Source organism: Poecilia reticulata, linkage group LG23, assembly GCF_000633615.1.
Source record: "Poecilia reticulata strain Guanapo linkage group LG23, Guppy_female_1.0+MT, whole genome shotgun sequence".
NCBI classification, from domain to species: domain Eukaryota; kingdom Metazoa; phylum Chordata; class Actinopteri; order Cyprinodontiformes; family Poeciliidae; genus Poecilia; species Poecilia reticulata.
In genome coordinates this window covers 7553012-7573368 of record NC_024353.1, presented here as the reverse complement: position 1 = coordinate 7573368, position 20357 = coordinate 7553012, and the positions used below count along the sequence as shown (strand labels likewise).

Genomic DNA, 20357 nt, shown 5'->3' with positions numbered 1-20357 from the left:
ACCCACAGTCTTTTATTGGAGAATCTATGGAGAAAGCTAAATATTAGGGTGATGACTCAGAGCCCCTCTGGCGAATTAGCTTCTGAGAAATCATAACAACAGCTGGAAAGCTGCCCGTTTAATTTTCTGGTCGACTTCTTGGGAAAACAGTTTTTAAAAAATTTGGTCTTAACTGTATAAACATAAACACCAATCTGGCAAAACATTATGACCAGCCCCGAAGACCAAATCTTTGACCAGCCCCGACTGGTCGAAGATTTCATTCAGTCAATTTTATCACAGCACACATAAAATAATCCAGATTAATTAGTGTGAACTGTCTAATTAAAAGTGGGGACTCAGTGACTTCCTGTTTTACTCTGAACTGCGTTGTTTAAAGTTGCTTAAAGATCTTCCAGTCCTGCAGAGACGCACTCGGTCAGTCTGCTGGCGCAAGGACAGCAGGACTAAATGATTGATACCAAACAAAGCTCTCTAAAGCAGCCCTTTAAATGATGGATGATCGTGAGCTGCAGCCAACACAGACAGAAGGATCGGCACGAACTCTTGGGTTACAAGGTGCAAAGTGCAAAACCAGACAGCTGATTTAGACACCCGAGACGCTGCATGACAGGATGTCAGGAGCTAAAGGTGGCAGGAAGACAAGCAGAAAGGACAACAGCTTGGAGTCAATGTCCGGTCAGAGCTGAAAGGCTTTCTGTGGCCCTTTTAGGAAATGTGTTTCGTATAGAGTACATATATAGTTTGATTCATGACCCTTCTTGATGCTTGTGGTGGAAATTCAGGTGATTCTGATAGGACGTGGATCAGGCAGATGATTTTCCTCTTTTAGCCTTTCTCTTGTAGATTTCCGTTTGTTCTTGGGATTCTTTGGCATAAAATCTGACTGGAATATTTTGATATATACATGATTTATGGTTGCTCAGGTTTTCCGGGTGCAAAACAAACCCAACCAGCCCGTACCGTGATACCTGAGAGCTGGTATGAGGTTCTTACATGCTCTGCATTCAGGTTGTTATGAATCTTATGGTTGATGTTAGTCTTTTTTTCAGGGTTTGTACGGGTCCTTAAAATCCTTGAAAATGCTTGAATTTCAATTAGAATTTCAAGGTATCAATAAATATATTCCTTTAGAAAAGAAAGTAAAAAAAACAAACAAACTCATTTTTGGCAAAGCAGTTATAAAAAAAGACTGACTTGTATGGAAGTGTACACGAGATTTAGCTGTTTTTATGTTTTTTATGTACATATTATGGTGTTGTTTTAAACTAGAACATCTTTTAGAACATTTTGTTCCAACATTACTTTAGATCTTTAAATACCTGATGAAATCCTTCACTTTGTTATTGTTGTGAAACTTAATGGTAACTGAAATGACACGCCATAATTTAACACTTTTTGGGTTAAAAAGTGGAATTTTGGAAACATTAAATTGGAAATTGGGAAATAATAATAATAAAAAAACAATTTCACATTGATCTAAACACTTTTTTTCATACTCATACTTACTGCAGAGTAGCAAACTAATAAAACTCGAAACTCTTAAGATATTAGTTTGGCTTTCGCCACCACCTTGTAAAGTAAATCTTCAGTAAACAAGCCTGCTCTCCTCTGACTCTGTACCTCTCCTCTTTCCTCAAATAGAAAGCCTCCATATGTTTGGTTGTCTACCTCCTCCTCTGTCCTTCTGTGGATCTCCCTGTGCATCCACCCACACTAACCCAACATGCACTCTGCTCCAGGCTGCCGCTCCTCTCCACAAACACAGAGCAGCTCTTCTCCTTTACTGTCCGGCCTTAGTGTGATTCACACAGAGCAAAACAGGGAAAATCTACATATTTAAAGAAAGTGGAGGTATTAGGGTAAAAGGAATCTGCACTGTCCACACTTTCTTTCTTTCTTTCTTTCTGCAGATATGACAGCCGTCTGCTTGAAGGTGATATTTTTAGAGTTGTGTACTTCTGTGTTTTTAGGCTGAGATGATGCATGTAGTGCAAACCCAGAATGTGATGGATTAACACAAACACTAAAAGGCAGACAGGAAAATATCCCCATTGAATGACAGGAATAAATGGTATAATAACATTAAAACAAGATGATGTTGGACCTAAATGTCTCTTATAAAGAAAGCACACACTAATTTTAAAAAATCCTTCTAGCCTTTCCATCGTTTCCCCCAGAAAACCTGCTAAGCCTGATGGTAGAGGCACTGAGGCAGACATCCAGCAACCTGCCGTGTTTTTATGTTGAAAAATGTTGACATTTTCAATTTAATGTCTTTTATTGGAAGACATTATTAAAAATACATAAACACCAATTATAAAGTCTTAAGAAGTGCAAAAAATACATTTAAAATATGAATTCTTTTCATCACTTCATCTGTTCCATCCTAAATAAAAAGTCCAAAATCTTCTGATTCTTTACCCATGACTTATAACTTTATTAGCTGAAGTTGTTAGCATGGAGACCAGTAGAGACAGGAAGTGATTACGGATTTCCTGTGAATAATAATAAGAAAAGAAAACACCAGATTTCAGTCTCCCTCTGTGTTCACATGTCAACCATACAATGTTGCCAACCATTTCACCAAAGAGACTCTTTAACCCGTATTTTTCTATCACTTTTACTACCGTATAAATAATCAAGCAATGCTTAGCCTGGTGGGGGTGCAAGTAAAGCCTGGTGGCCCGCCAGGCTTATCAACCCTGGAGACAACTTTGACCTTTCATGTATCAGACTCTGAAACCTTAACCTGATCTGTAAAAACACGGTGCAGGGGTGGATTTAGAAAAGTAAGGGCCCATGGGCTGGATCTGGTTTGGTGCCCTATCGTAGAAAAAATAAAACTTTTACTTGGACAAATTACATACAATGTATGTATGTAATTTGTCAGAGTATGTATGTAATAAGTATGAATGTAATAAGTATGCCTACACATTTGCTGAGCACAAATTGTTGGATTGTTGGCTTGTAATGTCTGGCAGGTGGGACCATTTTGGTCCCAAAGAGATAATTTTCAAATATTTGAGTGTAGTTCAAGTTAAGACGTGTTAAACCCTTTGTAAAGTCTGATTCGGAGTATGTTCAGTGGTCAGTTACTTATTTAAACACCCCAAAACAGTGAGTATAAATGTTGTTGTAGTTTTCAGTTTAATAGAATATTGCAAATGATAAATTAACATAATAATTAGCAAGAATACAGTTAGCAAATCCTTTTGTTTTCCTGACTTACCTCGACACACCGTTTAGTAGGATGTGGCGTCATTTTTTCTTCCCATAGCTTCTCAGGCACTTAAACACGAACAAAGCTTCGCTTGGTTGTTTTTCCTGAGTCTGAAAATCATGATTACTATTTTTAGAGGCTAGTGTAACTATGCTAACGTTAGCACGTGCATGCTAATTTGGTTCAAATTAGCAGTGATTAGTTTTTTTTGTCTTTTTTATTACATTTCTTTGATACATTAGAGACAATCTGCGTTCAGATTACAATAGCAACAAAAAGAAAGGCTTCTGTGTGATGGGAATTTTGTATTAGCTGTTAGCTTCCTTTCATTATTTTGTATATTTTTGATTATCTTCTTTAATTTTTCCAGATTGCTTCCCTTTTATGCATAATTTTTCCTCCTTATTTGTCATCTTTTTTGTAGTTTTTTCTTCTGCTTCATGTTTTCTAAGCATTCTGAGATTCTCATGACATTTTTTAAATTTTATCTTGGGAAAATTGTTTCCATTTTCTTCGACCTTTCTCTCTTATCCTTTGTTTGTCCGTCTTGGTTTTGCTACCTATCTTTTTGCAATTATTTTTAAGGTTTCTTTATTCATTTCTATCTCTTTCTTGTTTTGTTTTTGAAGGTAGTGTTAATGATTTCCTTGTTTTTCACCGTTTTCTGTTTTGATTTTTTGTAGCAACCTCCTTCTTCCTTCTTTAATTTCATATTTTCTGCTCATTATTCATGCCATTTCTTTTCTTTTCAACATAAAACCCTGAGTTTTACATAATAACTCCTGTTCACAGTTTTCTCTGACCTTTTAACCCTGCTTTTCCAAGTGACGTTAATGTCCGGCAGGATCAACATGTTCGGACTCTCTGAGCTGCTTCACATGCCGGATTATTTTAGCCTCGTCACATCAACATGTGCTGCTGTGGCTGTTGTTGTTGCTCACCGTTTGTTCTGCACTTTGACTTTGCCCATGTTGATCCCGTCTAATCACATCATAAAAAGCAGGAGCTTGTAGTTTGGTGTCATAGAGGAAACGTCATTGTTTTTAACTTTTTAAGCTGTTTTTGTTAAAAGTAATTTCACCAAGTGGTTTAATGTGGTTTTTAGTAATGAAACCTTCAGCTTTTGGTTCATTCTTTACTCAGTTTGCACAAATTAGCTTCTGGCAGCTCTCTTGACTGAGGTCAGGACTTGGAGTAGGCCACTGATTTGTGTCCTTTTCAGCTATTGTGTCGTAGTTTGTTGCTGTTTCTGGGATAATTGTCCTGTTATTGACCCAGTTTGGACCAAACTACACATTTTGCTCTGTAGACACTGAGATCTTGGTTTTCTTCTTGGCATATGTTTTCTCACTATATTGTGGTGAACGTCATGCAGATTTCTTTGGTAGAGGGCAGAATTTATGACTTAATCAACAGCAAGCGATAACAAATGTAATTTAGACATTATGATAAATGATGATGTTGTTTTAAGACAGTTTTCAAGTAATATAATGGTACATTTTCAAAGATCAATAAACTTTAAATACTAATAAACATTTAACATTGGAAGACATTAAATTTGCAAAATAAATAAACAAAAACAACAGAAACAGCAAACAAAATGAATGATGAAGTCTCTGTAATCAAGTTGAGACCAAAGCACCAGACTGAAGACTTTTGTCATCCAGGTTTTGGTGGAAAGAGAAAAACAATAAATACTGCAAATGGAAATCGTTGGAAATCATGGTCATGATTTGTTGTTTTTTGGAGAAATTTTAGAGTAAGTTGCGATGCTGGACTGGTTTTATCACTCTACAGATCTGGCATTCATTGTATTAACTCTGATTCTCTTTGTGTGGCATTAAAGTTAGAGGTAAAGAAAGAAATTGGTTCTTTAGAGAATCGCAATTCTTAGCCCTTGGAGTTCTGAATCGATTCAAAATGCTCAATTAAGAGTTTAATCTGCTTGATTTTTTTTGGTCAAATCATGTTTTGAATCATTCTTTTATATTTTTTATTTAAGAAAAAGCCAGACAGCTAAGCTAGCCTAACACTAGTAAAACTTTATGCAAATACCTATTTTTGTTTTTAGATTTGACACAGAATTGAACCGTATAAAATTGTTTTAAATAAATGATCTATTTGTTTCCACTGTCTTTTCCTCTTGTCAGTCGCACAATTTAAACAAAAACTTCAGAGCGTTGTTAAAAAAAGTTTTGACCCTTAAAAAAATGTTGGACGAAACATTTAAATAAAAAAATAAAAAAAACTAATTGGAAAATGACCTTTAAGCCTTGCTAAATTGACAGGAAGCAGGTTATTGCTGAGGTCTTTCCACCTTGCGGTTGTGTTAGCACACCTGGATTCTCCAAAGGTGAAAGCAATAAGAAAGTCCTCAGATTGATGAAATGATCTGCAACACCTGGTGCAAATTAAAGTGAAATCCCACCCAAAAATCAGGCAAACGTTGAATTTACTGTTTATTTTCCAGGGTTTATTGAAGATGCTGTTATATGATGAGATCATAATGGACAGAAACTGCTGACTAACCTTGCATAGGTTACAGACTCTGCCTCAGCGGCCAATGAGAAGCTCTGCAGACGGAAGCAGCAGCCAATCAGAAAGAAAACAAACAGAAACATCCGACAGGTTCGGAGAAAACTAATACAGTTCTTCACCGTTGTTTTTTTTTTTTTTTTAAACAAAAACCAACCGTACTGAGACGTTCGTTCTGGACGACACTTTGGCTTCTGACAGGAAACAGAAAGTCTGACCAGCTGCAGCCGTCCATGCATGTTGGGATTTTAAAATCATGTCTACATCCACCTGAAACTCTGCAAACGTCTCACCATCATCACCTGAACCGTAAACCTTATTTATCAGTAGCTCTGCGTTGCCAAGCTGTAAAAACTGGAATAAAATAAATAAATGTCAAATACATTCAAAATAAATAGACATAAAAAAATAGTAAAACACGATTTTTCACAGAGTTGAAAAAAAAAATCCGTCTGAGGCTAAACATTTAAACTGAAATGATAAAAATGTGTCATTTTGGAAGGATTTTGTAAAAAAAATCCTAAATCCTGAAACTGCCTAAACTCTTAAACAAAAACCATCTGAGATTAATTTCTGCTTGTTTGACCTGAAATTAATTTTATAATTGCATTTTTATCAATTATTTTGTTTTCAATTTTGCTTTTAAAGCTTGAAATATAAATATTAGCAGGAAATCTTCTGTATTTTTGCTTAAGAAGTTTCAGCAGTTTAATGACATAAAGCAACTTAAATTTGCAGCAAATCCTGAATTTTTTTTCATTTAATGACTGATTTATTGAACATTGCATGGAATATGTAACGATGAGACACACTTCAGAGCTGATTTAAGTTCATTGCTGAAACCAAGCAACTTTTCAGGCCGTTCTGATGCCTCAGAGCAGCAACAAATCAGATTACGCTTATCGATAAATCCAGGTTGGAAAACATCGGCAGCTGCAGGAAGTTTCCGTCAGAAACTAATTTAACGGCTTGTTATCTACTGGAAATCAATCCGGTTCTGGCAGTTGGAAGCTTGTAATTAAATCGTGTTTACTTGAGAGATTAAAAACTGGATTTTATTTTGGAAATGACACAGTTCTGTCCTGTTCACTGCAGATCAGACGGTAAAAACATTAAAAATGTGTGTATGAAACTCCTACAAAACACCATTTGGTCCCTTTAGTGGCGTCTGCTGCAGAAAACTCCAACTTTGGCCTCCAAATATAAACACAAACCAATTAAAAAAACACCTCAATGTTTTTAATCAATCTTAAATAAACTAATATTGATATGATTCAACCTTAAAAAACAAGTAAAATATTAAAATTTTTCTCTCAGTCCTTCGGCATGTTTACCGCTTAGCACCTTCGTAACTTTTATGTATTTTTTCCAGACTAATTAAAGGGATTTCAAAGCGCCGGTTAAGAAACGTGACGATGACACACAGCTGCAGCGGCGTTAGGCTTGGATAACCTTATGACATATATTTAAAGGGTTTTCTTTTTATTAAAATATTTGAATTTTAAAAGGATTTTTAATCTAGAAATTTCACCCCTCATATTCTCTCTACCTTTGGTCGGATTTGAGCTTTCGTGCACCGCATTTTTACCTTCCACTAAACCTTAAATTAATATTCCCGGACACAGCAGCATCACTGACCCACCCTGTGGTGACTTTTCATGACTATCGGGTGAACAACTGAAGCCATAGCATTTCATTTCTGTCATAAAAGTCACTTTTTTGATCATTTTTTGCAATAATCAAATTTTCTGAATAACCTAATTATGGTTTTCCGTAATCTATAAACCATAACCAACCCCCCAAAAAATGCCAGTGTCAAAAATTTGTTTGGTTTTTAATTATTTTATCAAAATAAATTTCATTTTGGTGACTTTCTAAAGTGTTGAAATGTCTAAAACGGCCACCAGAGGGCAGTAATCGGAGGTATTGGGTCCATTAACAGGCCAATAGGTGTACAGATGTCTGAGGCATATATGCCTCCGTATCATCTGGTTGCATTTTGAGAAGAAAATGATCCGACCCGACTTGATGCAAAGCCACAATACGACCCCAATCATGCCAAATCAAAAGTTCGTCTGATAACACCGCATCTCCAGACGATCATGCAACTCTGAAACGTCAGTGAAGCCATGAAGATTTATGCTGGATTAGAACAGGAAATACAAAACAAATTACAATCTTTCTTCCCAATTGTTCATGTAAAAATCAATCTGGGATGTCATTTTTATGTAAATTACCTTCTTAAGTAATCCTACTTTTAAATAAATGGACTGAAGAGTGATAGTTTCCTCTGCTGATGGTTTTTTCTACTAAACAAGAGATTCTTATGCTATGATTAAGTAAAAAATAGCCCAGTTTTGCCATTTTCAACATTTTTGCAACATTTTTAAAATGGATAAAGTTTTAGGTTTCTTTCACACTTACAGCAATACTCCATTGCAAATAGATTCATGTTATAACCAAAACCTTCAATGTATTTTGTTGGGATTTATTGTGATATAGACCAACATGTATAATAAAGACAGGATAGTATTTGCACTATTATGAGGCAAGGGAGATTTCTGATCATATTACCATTTTTAGGCAGGTTTTCTAACTCCAAGCTGGATGAATCTAACAGGTAGTGTTCTGTTTCATCAAAATGGGTAAAAAAAAAAGATATTTAACTAACTCTGAAAAGTCAAAAATGACCAAAGGTTTCTCACAAGGATGCTCTTGAAATTGCAAAGATATTGCTGCGTGATCACAGAACCAACAGACGTTTTGTTGCAAATAGTCAACAGTGTCACCAGAAACGTGTTGAGATTAAAAGATGCAGATTAACTGTTAAAGATTTGAGAACAATCAAGCGAGAAGCTACCAGGAAGCCATTATCTTCCGGTTCTTCCAGAACTGCAACCTCGCTGAAGTACGAGATGTTCAATGCCGGTATAGATGGCCAAGGTAAGGAAGACTGAAACCTGACGCACCACTGAACCAGACGCATCAGCTGAAGCATCTAAACTGGGCCAAGAAGTACCTGAAGACTTTTTGAAAAGCTTTTCAGAAACGTGCAAAGAGTTTAACTCCAGTCCGATGTCAGCAAGTTGGACGTAAGTTACTGGTATGAGCTGGTATTACTAAAGATCAACTGATTGGACCTTTTCTGGTTGAAGATTGGCTCTAAATCAACTCCAGAGACTTTTCCCAGTTTGTAGAAGACATTTTCTTCAAGCAGTGATAGAGGAAGAAGTCTGAATCTTTCAAAGAGAAAATGATTTTTATGCTACCCAATAAAGGCATCAAAGATGGAAAACTTATGAGATAGACACAACTGAGAACTTGTGGGTAGTTCTTAAATGAGAGAATTACAGAGAAATCCAATACCTCAAGCTTTGGACATTTCCCAAAGCTCTGGACTGAGTGCAGACCTACCAAGTCATGGACATCCATCTAAAGGAGGGCGTTAATCAGAGAAGCAACCAAGAAGTTCAAGGTGCTGAGGTCTGACAAGACAGAAACTAAGCCTTGTGGCCAACACACCAAACACTGTGTACCACACACCACCCCCATGTAAAAACATGGTTAATTCCTCACAAGCCATCTTTGTCAGAGCAAAGACTGAAGAGTTAGAATGGCCTAGTCAAAGTTCAGATTTGATTCCAGTTTAAAATCTGTGGGAAAACTTCAGAATCAATGTTCACTAACACTAAGCGTGAGCTATTTAACAGAAAGATGTATAAAATTCCAGTCTGTAGATGTTCAGACACCTGCAAGTTCAGTGGAACATGTTTCTAAAAAGTGCCGATTTTTAATTGTAAAAACAATAAGAAAACATGCAAAATCCCATTAAAATACATTGAAAAATGTGCAAAAGTTCATGCATGTTTCATGACATTTACTGAAGCATTCGTTTGTCTAAACACCAGGTGGCGCTTTAGCAAATCTCCTGGTTCCGCCTTGTAAGTTTGGGTCTAAAAACTGAGTCTTCAGAACATAACGTCTCATTTGAAGCTGCTGCATCAGTTGATTGTTTCTGTCCTGCAGAAAAACCTGCCGCTCCCTCGGCTCTGTTCCCCCGTCCTGAAACAACAGCAGCAGCAGCAGCGCCATTTTACTGGCATGCAGAATGACTAATGCTGCTCTGCAGAGGAAACACTGAGTGCCTCTGCAGATCCATCAGCCCTCCCTGAACTGAAACGTCCCACAGCTCCAAGGCACACGAAGCAGAATCGTCTCCCTGCTCCATCCTCTTCACTGAAAACATCAGAGCGAGAAAGCGAAGGGGCCTGATGAGGGACGGATAGCCAAAATAAAACAGGCTCGCTTTCATTTCTCTCTGGTTTTAGTCTGGAAAGAATCTATTTTTGGTCCTGCTGAAAAGTGGCCATGTTTGCGCTCTCATTATTTGGCTCAATTTAGAAGCAAAAACTAAACCTCACCACATTATATTTATATGAAAATAATTGAGTAGATTCCTAATAAACCCAGGCTTAAAGTTCACCCCATATCATTTTGATAGCCGACTTGTTCTGAAGTATAATTCTAGTATTTTCTCCCCAATTGGATCCGATTCTCCTGACTTATCTCTAAATGGGTCACTTGCCTCAGTAACCAATAAATCAGCAGATAAATTGTCTACAACAGTTCATCCAGAGGGGAAATTTGTGCATTACTTTGATTCAGGCTCAACGACGACACAAAGACGTCGGAACAGGCGCTTAATGAGTTGGCTAATTAAATCTGTTGTTACATAGCCCACCCTAAACCCCCCGAGCAGCAGATTCAAGCGATGCCTGTTGGTGTTCAGTAATCTGGACGCTTACTGATTGTGTGGAAACTTTTACACGCTGTCCTGGAATAACAGCGTGGAAATAAGAGTTGAACCCAGATGTTTCATTACACTGTATAACAACATGCGTTGCCATCTTATTACTATCTGAGATTAAGTCAGACTAAACTAGTCCTGCTTTAGCTCAATTATTTTAATTCAGACATTTACATCAGACATTTCTCAGTATTTGGTAAAATCATCTTTTAAGCTATCTGACTTGGGTCAAACGTCCCACAATCTTCCCACAGTAGTTTGCTAAAGTTCTGGCCCATTCCTCCTGACAGTACTGGTGTAACTAGATTGAACTCGCATTTCCATATCTGCCCACATATTTTCTATGCAACTAAGATTATGGATTTATATTGGAAGCTCCAAAACATTAACTTTATTGACCTGTAGCCACGTTGTACTAATCTGGTGGTAGGCTTAGCTTATTTTCACACCTGATAGTCTGGTAGTTTTGGTTCGATTTGGGACCAAAATTGCAACATTTGTTGCATTTTCAGTTGCTACGGTCCACTTTCACACTACATGGTGCCAAACAGACGAAACCCTTTAAAAAACTACTGAAGGAAACGGTACAAAAACCTCAGCTTCCTTCATGAAATGTAAACAAAAATGGAGTGGCATCAGATTTTAGTGATTGTAAGATTTCTGTTTTATCTTTGGTAAAAAAAGCCACAAGTCTATTTCTCCCGTTAACTCTAGACACACGCAGTTGTTTTGGTTGTATTTACCCAGAAAGTCCTGCACTATAGTTTGCTTCCGTGTCTTGGAGCATTCACAACACTCCAGAGGTCCCTGTTTTGACCCGCGTCAGAATTCAACAAACAGGACTTTCTAGACAAACGAACTAGAGTTCGATTAAAGCCAACTAAACAGGACTGGCGTGTCATTGTCCATTTTGGAAGACCAGATAAAGTAATACCATCTATCTTGCAAGGTGCACCAGTCCTTCTTGAAGCAAAATACCTGCATAACATAATGGATCCACTACCATAGTTAGTAGTTGGGTGGTATTTTCGGGCTTGTAGGCTTTTTCCTTATTTCTTCTTCCTCCACTTTTGACGATGGACAGAAATTTTAGTTCCATCAAATCCAGGGACGTCTCTAAAAATTGCATTTGCAAACTGCAATGACTTCTTAACCACAGAACTTGCGTCACTGTGGATAATGATGCAGAACCCGTCTTCTTCCAGAACTACAAGACACCTGGACGTCCTCATGGTGGCAATTGTTTGAACAAACCAATGAAGAACTTTCAAATTCATTATTTACTTGTTGACTTTTTGGCTGGTTGGTTGTCATCTTTCTATGATGACATGCAAGAAACCAACATGTTTGAGGAGTGACCTTCAAATATGTCCACATGCTAAAAGCTTACAAAGTTCTGACATCATCATCTGGGCTTTTCCAAATACTTTAAAGACATCTTAGTGTATGTAAACATCTGAATTTAAATAAAATAAACCTAAGAGAATCTCTAATGCTCGAATGTTGGTAATCCTTGATCTGAAACAGGTAGTTTAGTCTAAATGTTTCTTTTTATACAGTTCACATAAACGTTTTTCACCTGGATTTTACCAAATGAGGCTATTTTTTTTTGTTGCTAACATTGCCAGCTAAATGCTGCAGCTTTGTGTCATCGACTAGGATAGGAAAGGGGTTTTATTTGGCCCGATAATATGGAGTAAACTGTCCCTTCAGTGGCAGATATGTGGGATCAGTGCATCTTTATAGCAGGAGAGGTTAAGCTGCACGACGTAAGCTCTTATAACAGGAGGCACTTTAGTCAATTCTATAACGAGACGGGCTTCAAGGCACTGGAAACTGATTTTTAGATATATACTCTACGAGCTTTGTTCAATATTATACTCTTTTTCTTCTTCAAACTAACAGAAAAATGGGCTCACAAATTAAATTAAACGTTCCCATGCACTCAGTCGTCAAAGCTTTAAAAAAATACAAAAAGGAGGAAAAAACTTCAAAGTAATTGTTTTTTAAGATTTCTTCTGTTTTAAGCACATTAGTTCCTTCTAACAGTTTCCTCCGTCATGCATTTTTCCACGATTAACTTAGCGGGAATCGTCGTCTCCCCTACGTTTTCCCGCGCTCCATCCGAAAACTGCAAGCAATTTAATACTGACGTCATGCATTGAGTATACGTAGCTATATCATAGCTGTTTAGGCCATAATGCTGAAGTATTTTGACATGCCGTGATCTCCGAAGAAAGAAATGTTGCTGTTCTTCTTAAACATTCAAGACGGAAATGCTCTGAAACGACTTTGACGATAAACAGCCAGAGCACTTCTGGTGAAAACAAAACATAATCCAGGAGAAGAGGATGAGGGCTGAAGAAGACAACAACAAAAAAAAAAGGAAATGAGGTAACGTTGTGTGCATGCTGATATAAAAGAGAAGAGTCTCCACATGCGTTTATATAAAGGAGTGTTGCATGGCATCAAACAGGGAACCTTCAGCTGACCTGCAGCAGCATCGGTGCAGATCGTCCCTCCACAAAGGCTCCACAAACTTCCTGTTTGCTTCTCTTAAAGTGCCTGAAAAATTCGCCATGTAATGTTTTTTCTCAATTTTTCCTGGATGTGCTGCAGAAAGCACAAACGTCTGTAACTGTAATCCAACCGTCGTGGAGAAAGTTGTTCTTGTGAATGTCAGATGGGCTTTCATCCACAAAGTTGAGTCTGTTGCACCAAACCAGGCAGCTGTCCCTTTTCACCAAAAATGTTTCGTCCAGTTTTATTGTTTTTCCTCCAATTAAGTCCTCATCTTTCTTGTTTTATGTATTCAGTTTAAAACACTTATTATTAATATTTAATATGAATTTCCTAAATGTTTTAATGTGTTTTAAGTCAATATAAAGTGCTTTAATTATCTGAATTATCTTTTCACAAATGTTGGATTTGTGTTACTCAGCTGTTAAGAGCTGGAGCATTTAAAATGTTATAAATTAATACATACTAAAACAAAAGGAGATGGCAGTGAAATGTTGTAGTAAATAGGTTTAAAGTTATACTCCAATTATAGCAGATCTTTGCATGTTATTAATGAGGCACTCCATCAATTTAGTATTGCACGTTTAGGAATAAAAAGCAATTGATTAGTGAACACTGAGTCGACACAGACTGAAATACCCCTTTTCTAGTTAATGTGCATGTAATAAGAATACTACATTTCCCAGAGATCAACTTGGTCTTTAAAATCATGCATCTATTTGTAATGTTACATTTTTACCATAAGATACATGTTTTAAACCATGACAGAAAGGCTGTCAGGGTGTGGATTATAAGTAATTCATGTAAAGTGGTGGCAGGATTATTAGCTTTTGTTCATACATTTTTATTTTGCAGTTCTTAAACTCAAGATATATTTTTATATTTTTCTAAAACTGTTTCTAAGCTTTTCGGATGGGATTTTAACATTATTGGGGTCGTTTCCACAATACAAAACCAGAACCTTTTGTACCTTAAACATGCTTCTGCACCAAAACTTAGTAGCTGGATGTCTGAGACTGGCAGTGTGAATACTTTTGATATATTAAAGATCAAATATTAGGGAATAGATAACATGTTTTTTTAGTTAATAAAACCAGGACCCATTTCATTCACAACTACGACCCCTGTAATTTAACTCTGTAGGTCTCTGGCATGAATGGGATACATTTAGGAAATTCACCACATGTCAAACTCCTGGAGCTGTGTTGTAAAATCTTTGGCAGCTTGTCTGGGATACAAAAATAGGATTTCTAGCACCCCAAACATTCCTGCAGACAAAAAGAATTAAAGCTAGCTGTCAATAATTGGCAGTGTAACATCCTTAGTTGTATAAAGTACATTTGGTGGTTTAAATCAAAGAATTTAAGATTAGTATTATTTGAAGTCTTGTCCAGGATTCAAATTCAGAACCCATTTAAACCTAGTTCTTGTCTCTGGACTAAATTGACTGAGGGAGTGAAATCCAAAATAAGACTTTGAGTACCTGAAACATATCCTGAAGCTCGAGGTCTAATGAACAGTAGTGCAGGAGTCAGGTCATGACATCGTTCATGTTTGTTTGTAGGGGACAAAAATTGACCTGAAACATTCCTCTGGTCCAAAATAATTGAGCTAACATGAGGAGGGTAACCTATTTTATTTTATGTTACACCACACACTTTAAAGTTAAACTAGAGGACATTATATTGGTATTTTTCTGAAGCAGTATAATTAGGAATATTGTCCGGTGTACCTAACAAAAATCTGTTGTATCTAAAGTTTGCCCTTGAACCGAGCAGATTAAGCATCTTAAATTGATGGAGCAACCCCTATAGATTGTTAAATGTAGAAAATTCAGGGTTTTTCATATTTTTTTTTTTACTCTAGGAGCTAGGTAGATTGTTGGGGGCTTGTCTGGGGTAAAAGACACACCTGCATCCTGTCTCTGGTCCAAAAGAATTGAATTTGATATGTAAAACTGGCAGTGAAACTTGTTAAATATTTTGGAATGGATACGAATATTGAACATAACTTTTTGCCAAGATCTGCTCAAGATTGCCTCACTATGTGTGTTTTAGTCTGTTTATACGTTTGAAAGAATAATGTTTAAAAAAGAGAATAAAATGCACCTATAGAGTTTAAAGCATCCAGATATTTCTACAATATTTACAGCAGTGTGCAGGCGCTGCCTCACACATCGGTGAGCAGCTTCCCCCTGTTCACACAGTTCTGGCTGGGGGCGGTGCAGTTGGCAGTCCTAAGGTTTGCTTCCCTAAAGTTATCAATGCTGTTGTTCAAGTCTTCATCTATCTCCATGTACTCTGACTTGCTGACCACAGAAGAAGTGCGGCGGCTTGAGTTGGTTTCTGATGCCAAGTTTTGGTTGCTGATGTTGAGCAGCTGTGCTTGCTCCTCACCCTCCGTCTCCCGGTGGTAGAAGTAGTTGAAATTGGACACGATGACCGGTACTGGCAGTGCGATGGTCAACACACCGGCGATGGCGCAAAGAGATCCAACAATTTTACCTCCGATGGTCACGGGGTACATGTCCCCATAGCCGACGGTCGTCATGGACACCACAGCCCACCAGAAGGCATCCGGGATACTGGTGAAAAACGACTCCTTTTCCTCAGCTTCAGCAAAGTAAACGGCACTGGAAAATAAAATCACACCAATGAAGAGGAAGAAAATGAGCAACCCCAGCTCCCTCATGCTTGCCTTGAGAGTTTGCCCCAGAATCTGGAGCCCTTTGGAGTGCCGGGACAGTTTAAAGATCCGGAATACCCTCACCAGACGGATCACCCTGAGAATGGCTAAAGATGTGGCCTGCTCCCCTCCTCCCCTCCCCTCCCTGCTGCCTTGGTCGTCAGCTAGCTCTGTGCCAAGAGTGATGAAGTATGGGATTATAGCCACAATATCAATAGTGTTCATCATGTTTTTGAAGAATGCTGCTTTGCTGGGGCAAGCAAAGAAGCGAACGATCAGTTCAAATGAAAACCAGATGATGCAGAGTGTCTCCACCACAAAGAAAGGATCTGTGAGGACGCTTGCCTTGTAATACATGGTAGTGTTGCCTACTTGGTGAATGCGGTCATTGGGATCCTCCTTTAGCTCCGGTAAAGTCTCCAAACAAAATATGACGATTGAAATAAGAATTACCATCACTGAGACAATGGCAATCCCCCGGGCGGGTCCCGAACTCTCCGGATGCTCAAAGAGGAGCCAAATCTGCCGCTGGAACTCCTTCTCTGGCAAAGGCCGCTCCTCTTCCCGGATAAATCCCTCGTCCTCCCTAAATTTCTCCATAGCTTCTGCTCCAAGTTCATAAAACTTGATCTCCTCTGAGAACATGTCCAGCGGGACATTGACAGGCCTCCTCAGCCGACCTCCAGACTGGTAATAATACAAGATGGCGTCGAAGCTCGGACGATTCCGATCGAAGAAATACTCGTTTCTTAAGGGGTCGAAATAGCGCATCCTCTTCTTGGGGTTCCCGAGCAGCGTGTCAGGAAACTGGGCGAGAGTCTTCAGTTGGGTCTCAAACCGCAGCCCAGAGATGTTGATGACCACCCGCTCACAGCAGTCGTGATCATTGTGATCGTCGTCAAGCGGGTAGGGGTCTTGCGGGTGGCCCGGCAGGGTGGAGGTGTCGTCCATGTTTTCCGTGGACACCACAGTCATCCTTCCTGGGGGATGATGGGCAGGAAGGGGAAGCGGTGCGTAGGTGGTGGGGGCAGGTTGAAGTGGAGAGGCTCCTACAGATGCCAGGAGATGCGCAGAGCCTCCCTCCCTATCACCATCATCATCCTCATCATCGCCATCGTCTCTGAACTGAACGTTCCCTCAGCGGTCCCTCGTCTCACACCTGGAACAGAGTGGAAAATAACACCCAGTGTCCTCAGAAAAGACAATAAAACTCGCCTGGAGACATTTCTCAACGCGAGCGTCTGTCCAGAAAGGACGCAGCACCTCTAAAAGCGTGTGCTGCATCTGCTGGATTTTACCGCATACATCAGTATTCAAGTTTGCAGCCCTGCTGCACTGCCTCTCTCTGCACCCACAGTTCTCACTCATCCAACAGCTTCCCACTCAAACAAGCGTTTACGCATCCACACAACAAGCAGAGCAATAAAATCTCCTCTGAGTGATGGACATCAGAGATGGGACGTACCTGAGTTTGGAGCGCAGCAGATGGAACTGGTCGTCTTCTCCAGCCACCCACCTCAACTCTGGCTTTAATACCAGCAGATATCTCTTTACTGTGTCTCTGAAATATTAATAGACTATGTTGTCTTGGTCAACATCCGTATCCTCTTGGTGTTGGTTTTCAGCGCCAGTCGGTGCAGCCCTCAGGAGAAGGAGGAGGAAGAGGAGGAGGTTTTTGACGGCTCTGAACGCAGCAGCAAAAATCCCGACTGACTATTTCTTAAAATCATACTGGAAAACAAGGAGGAGGAGGAGGGAGAGGAGGAATAATGAGCTGGACGAAGCTCACATTCTGACGGGGAGGACCGGACTTTGCTGCATCAAGAGAAAACCGCTTAAAAAACCTGGAGAGGAAGAGGAGGGAAAATGAAGCAGAGGATCCCGCTGCGGAGACCCGATATGTGTCCGTTAATTTGGAAGCATATTGCAGGATTTCATGAGGAGAGGAAAGAGAAGTGAGTGAAGCAGGAAAGGAGGGAGGGAGAGAAAACAGGGAGAGGAGGGGGGGGGAGGATTCGACGCAATGCAGACACACTGTACAGCACAGAGAGAGAGCTACAGTAGCGGCTGCGCGTCAGCAGAAACAGCCGCACGACTCCCGCCGGGGAAAGTTCTCCTGCTGGGAGCCGAAGGGACAGACTTCCCGATGGGGAAAACACAGAGGGACGCTTTGTGCTCAACGTGATTCTCCTCCAGGTGTCAAACAGTCCAGATCTGACATGGAAAATCAGCCCAGTCAGAACTGACCCATGAGTCTGTCAGAACCAGCACAAAAACGACATTTACATGGAAAAATGTTCTGTGTTCTGTGTTTTTAGAGTTAAATAACGGAGTCAGGTATAAAATCTGCTGCTGTGGTTCCAGACAGAGGCGCTGATAGGAGGCTGTGCTGCAGGAGGCCCAGCCCTTTTCTCAGTCATTTATATATTAGAATATATAGAATAAAAAAAAACTAAAAAAATTTAGAAAAACTGCGTGAAAACTAAAAAGATAATTCAAATATATGCAGTGACTTTGAGAGATTTTATACATGACAATATTTTTTCATATACATCGTCTTCTGTATTTTTTAAATACGTTGCATGTGAATCTATATGAACAGTCAGTTGATGCTTAATTGCTTATGCCAACTACTTTTTTTTAATTCAAAACTTTTGTTAATATCAACATGTTGCATGTTCATTTAAACTGTAAATTAAATAATCAATAATGACAAATACTTTATATGAGAATGCCAGATAAAGCATCAAAGCTATTTTTGCCCGTTTCTGGGCTTAATAATAACTGAAATTATTTTTGTAGTTTTTTACACTTTTAAAGAGTGAAAATGCCCAAAATATAGGTAATATTTAATATAAATATTTATGTAAATTCCAAAAATATTAATATATAGTAATTTAATTTTAGAAAGGTGAAATTTTTTTGTAAAGCGATAACATTTTAAAACATCTTCTAAGGGTATATAATTTTGTAGACATGTAGAAATAATTTTAAAATGAAGTTTCTGCCTTGGTGCACTTTCAGATATCCAGAAACTGGTTTGTATTTTCTGATATAAGCTTTGAATGACAAACCTGCAGTCTGGAAATACTCTGAGCTGAAGATAAACCTGTTGAGGCTTATTCTGGGAAGCTGCAGCCTTATCTCGCTTCTGCAAACCAGGAGACGAACTTTAAGTCCTTCTCTGCATGTTGGAGTTTTAACATGGATTAATAATTCAGTCTAATCTCAATAAATTAAACCTCTTGCATTTAACAGTTTAAAATTAGCATGAGAAAAGATGTAGTGGCACAGAAAGCCCCGCACAGCTGAGACTTTATGCATATTTTTTATTGATGTGATGCTCAGAGTCGCTGTGGCACTAAAAAAACCAAACCCTTCTTCCATCCACACTATCCAGTATAATGCTGCCACCACCGTGTTTTACTGTTCCTTTGCTGATGGTGTATAAAGTTTGGTTATGACTTGTTCTCCCATACGATTTTTGTGTTATTTGAGCAAAGTGCGGATGTTTTCTTGAATAAAATGTTTGTCAGCTTTCTGTGGAAGTGAAAATTAAAAAGCGTTTACACTGAGTGTAACGATATATGTGTCGAATCAGCTGCCAGACTGATCGAGGGGAATGTTCAGCTCGTCCTTGACCGGGGATGAAAGGTGACCGCTCTATATTTGGACTTCCAGCGTTCGTCACTCCGAGTGTCCGACAGCTGGCCGAGCTTCTGCCACGCGGCTGCTCCCACAACATTCCTGAAAACTGAATTCACAGCGTTCCGGTGGGACAAAAGTAGAAGTATCTACGACTAATTTTCAAATTTATAGTTTGGAGAAATAAAGCTTTTGTCCACTATTCATTTGCAGAATTGTTGAATTCAACCACCTTGGAGGGTTTTCAGTGTTGAATGATCTATTTAAAACTTTAAATCAGAATTATGTCCTGACTTTGACTAGGCTGCCTCCATTTTGTTTATTTCTTTGAATCATTTCCTGCTGAGTTTGACCTTGAGGGCACAAACTGACAGCTGGACGGAGAATTCATAGATCTATCAATTAAAGCAAGCAACCCATCACAATCATGCTACCATACTGTATTTGACTGTCATTATATTGTAATTCTGAAATGCAGTGTTGGTTTTAAGCCAGGTGTAGCAGGGCAAGCATGTAACAAGGTGCGTTCACACCAGAACTATTTAGTTCGCTTTAATAGAACTCCAGGTTCCATTCGTTTGAGGAGATCTGAATGCTAATCGAACAAAAAAGTGAACGGTGTGAGTTCAGTTAAAATGAACTCTGTTGTTGTCTGAATGCCTATGTGGACGCCAAGCGAACCGGAGACCACTCCAACAGCAGGAAGCGGTCTGCAGCGCAGGGCATTCTGGGTAAATACAACCAAAACAAATGTGCTAGCCTCGCGCTAGTGGGAGAAATGACCCGTGAACTTTTACCAAAAGAGAAATCCTACAACGGCTAAAATCTGACGCCACTCCATTTTTGTTTACATTTTGTAAAGAAGGAAGTTGCTCTCGGTGTTTTCTGAGGTTTTTGTGTCATTTCCTTCAGTCATTCTTGGTGCAGCGCCCCCACAGGCGA

At 38.9% G+C, this 20357-nt stretch overlaps 1 protein-coding gene and 1 long non-coding RNA gene across 2 annotated transcripts in view; one reads left to right on the top strand and one right to left on the bottom strand.

The window, feature by feature from the left end:
* LOC108165876 (uncharacterized) overlaps positions 1-19617 on the top strand; it is a 26365-nt gene extending 6748 nt beyond the window's left edge. Inside the window, exon 3 of the long non-coding RNA XR_001776205.1 lies at positions 19372-19617. This is a non-coding gene — a long non-coding RNA (uncharacterized LOC108165876). The remainder of the gene's footprint in view (positions 1-19371) is intronic.
* Positions 7244-18603, bottom strand: kcna1b (potassium voltage-gated channel, shaker-related subfamily, member 1b). Its single transcript, XM_008400874.2, has 2 exons — positions 17236-18603; positions 7244-16929 (listed from the first exon to the last, which is right to left on the bottom strand). Exon 2 carries the CDS (start codon positions 16743-16745, stop codon positions 15255-15257), a length of 1491 nt encoding a protein of 496 aa, XP_008399096.1. The 5' UTR covers positions 16746-16929; positions 17236-18603; the 3' UTR covers positions 7244-15254.
* Positions 19618-20357: the final 740 nt, after the last annotated feature.

What these genes read in the sequence shown, in the direction of transcription:
- kcna1b (XM_008400874.2), bottom strand. Translation starts at nt 16,745, where the DNA reads ATGACTGTGGTGTCCACGGAAAACATGGACGACACCTCCACCCTGCCG.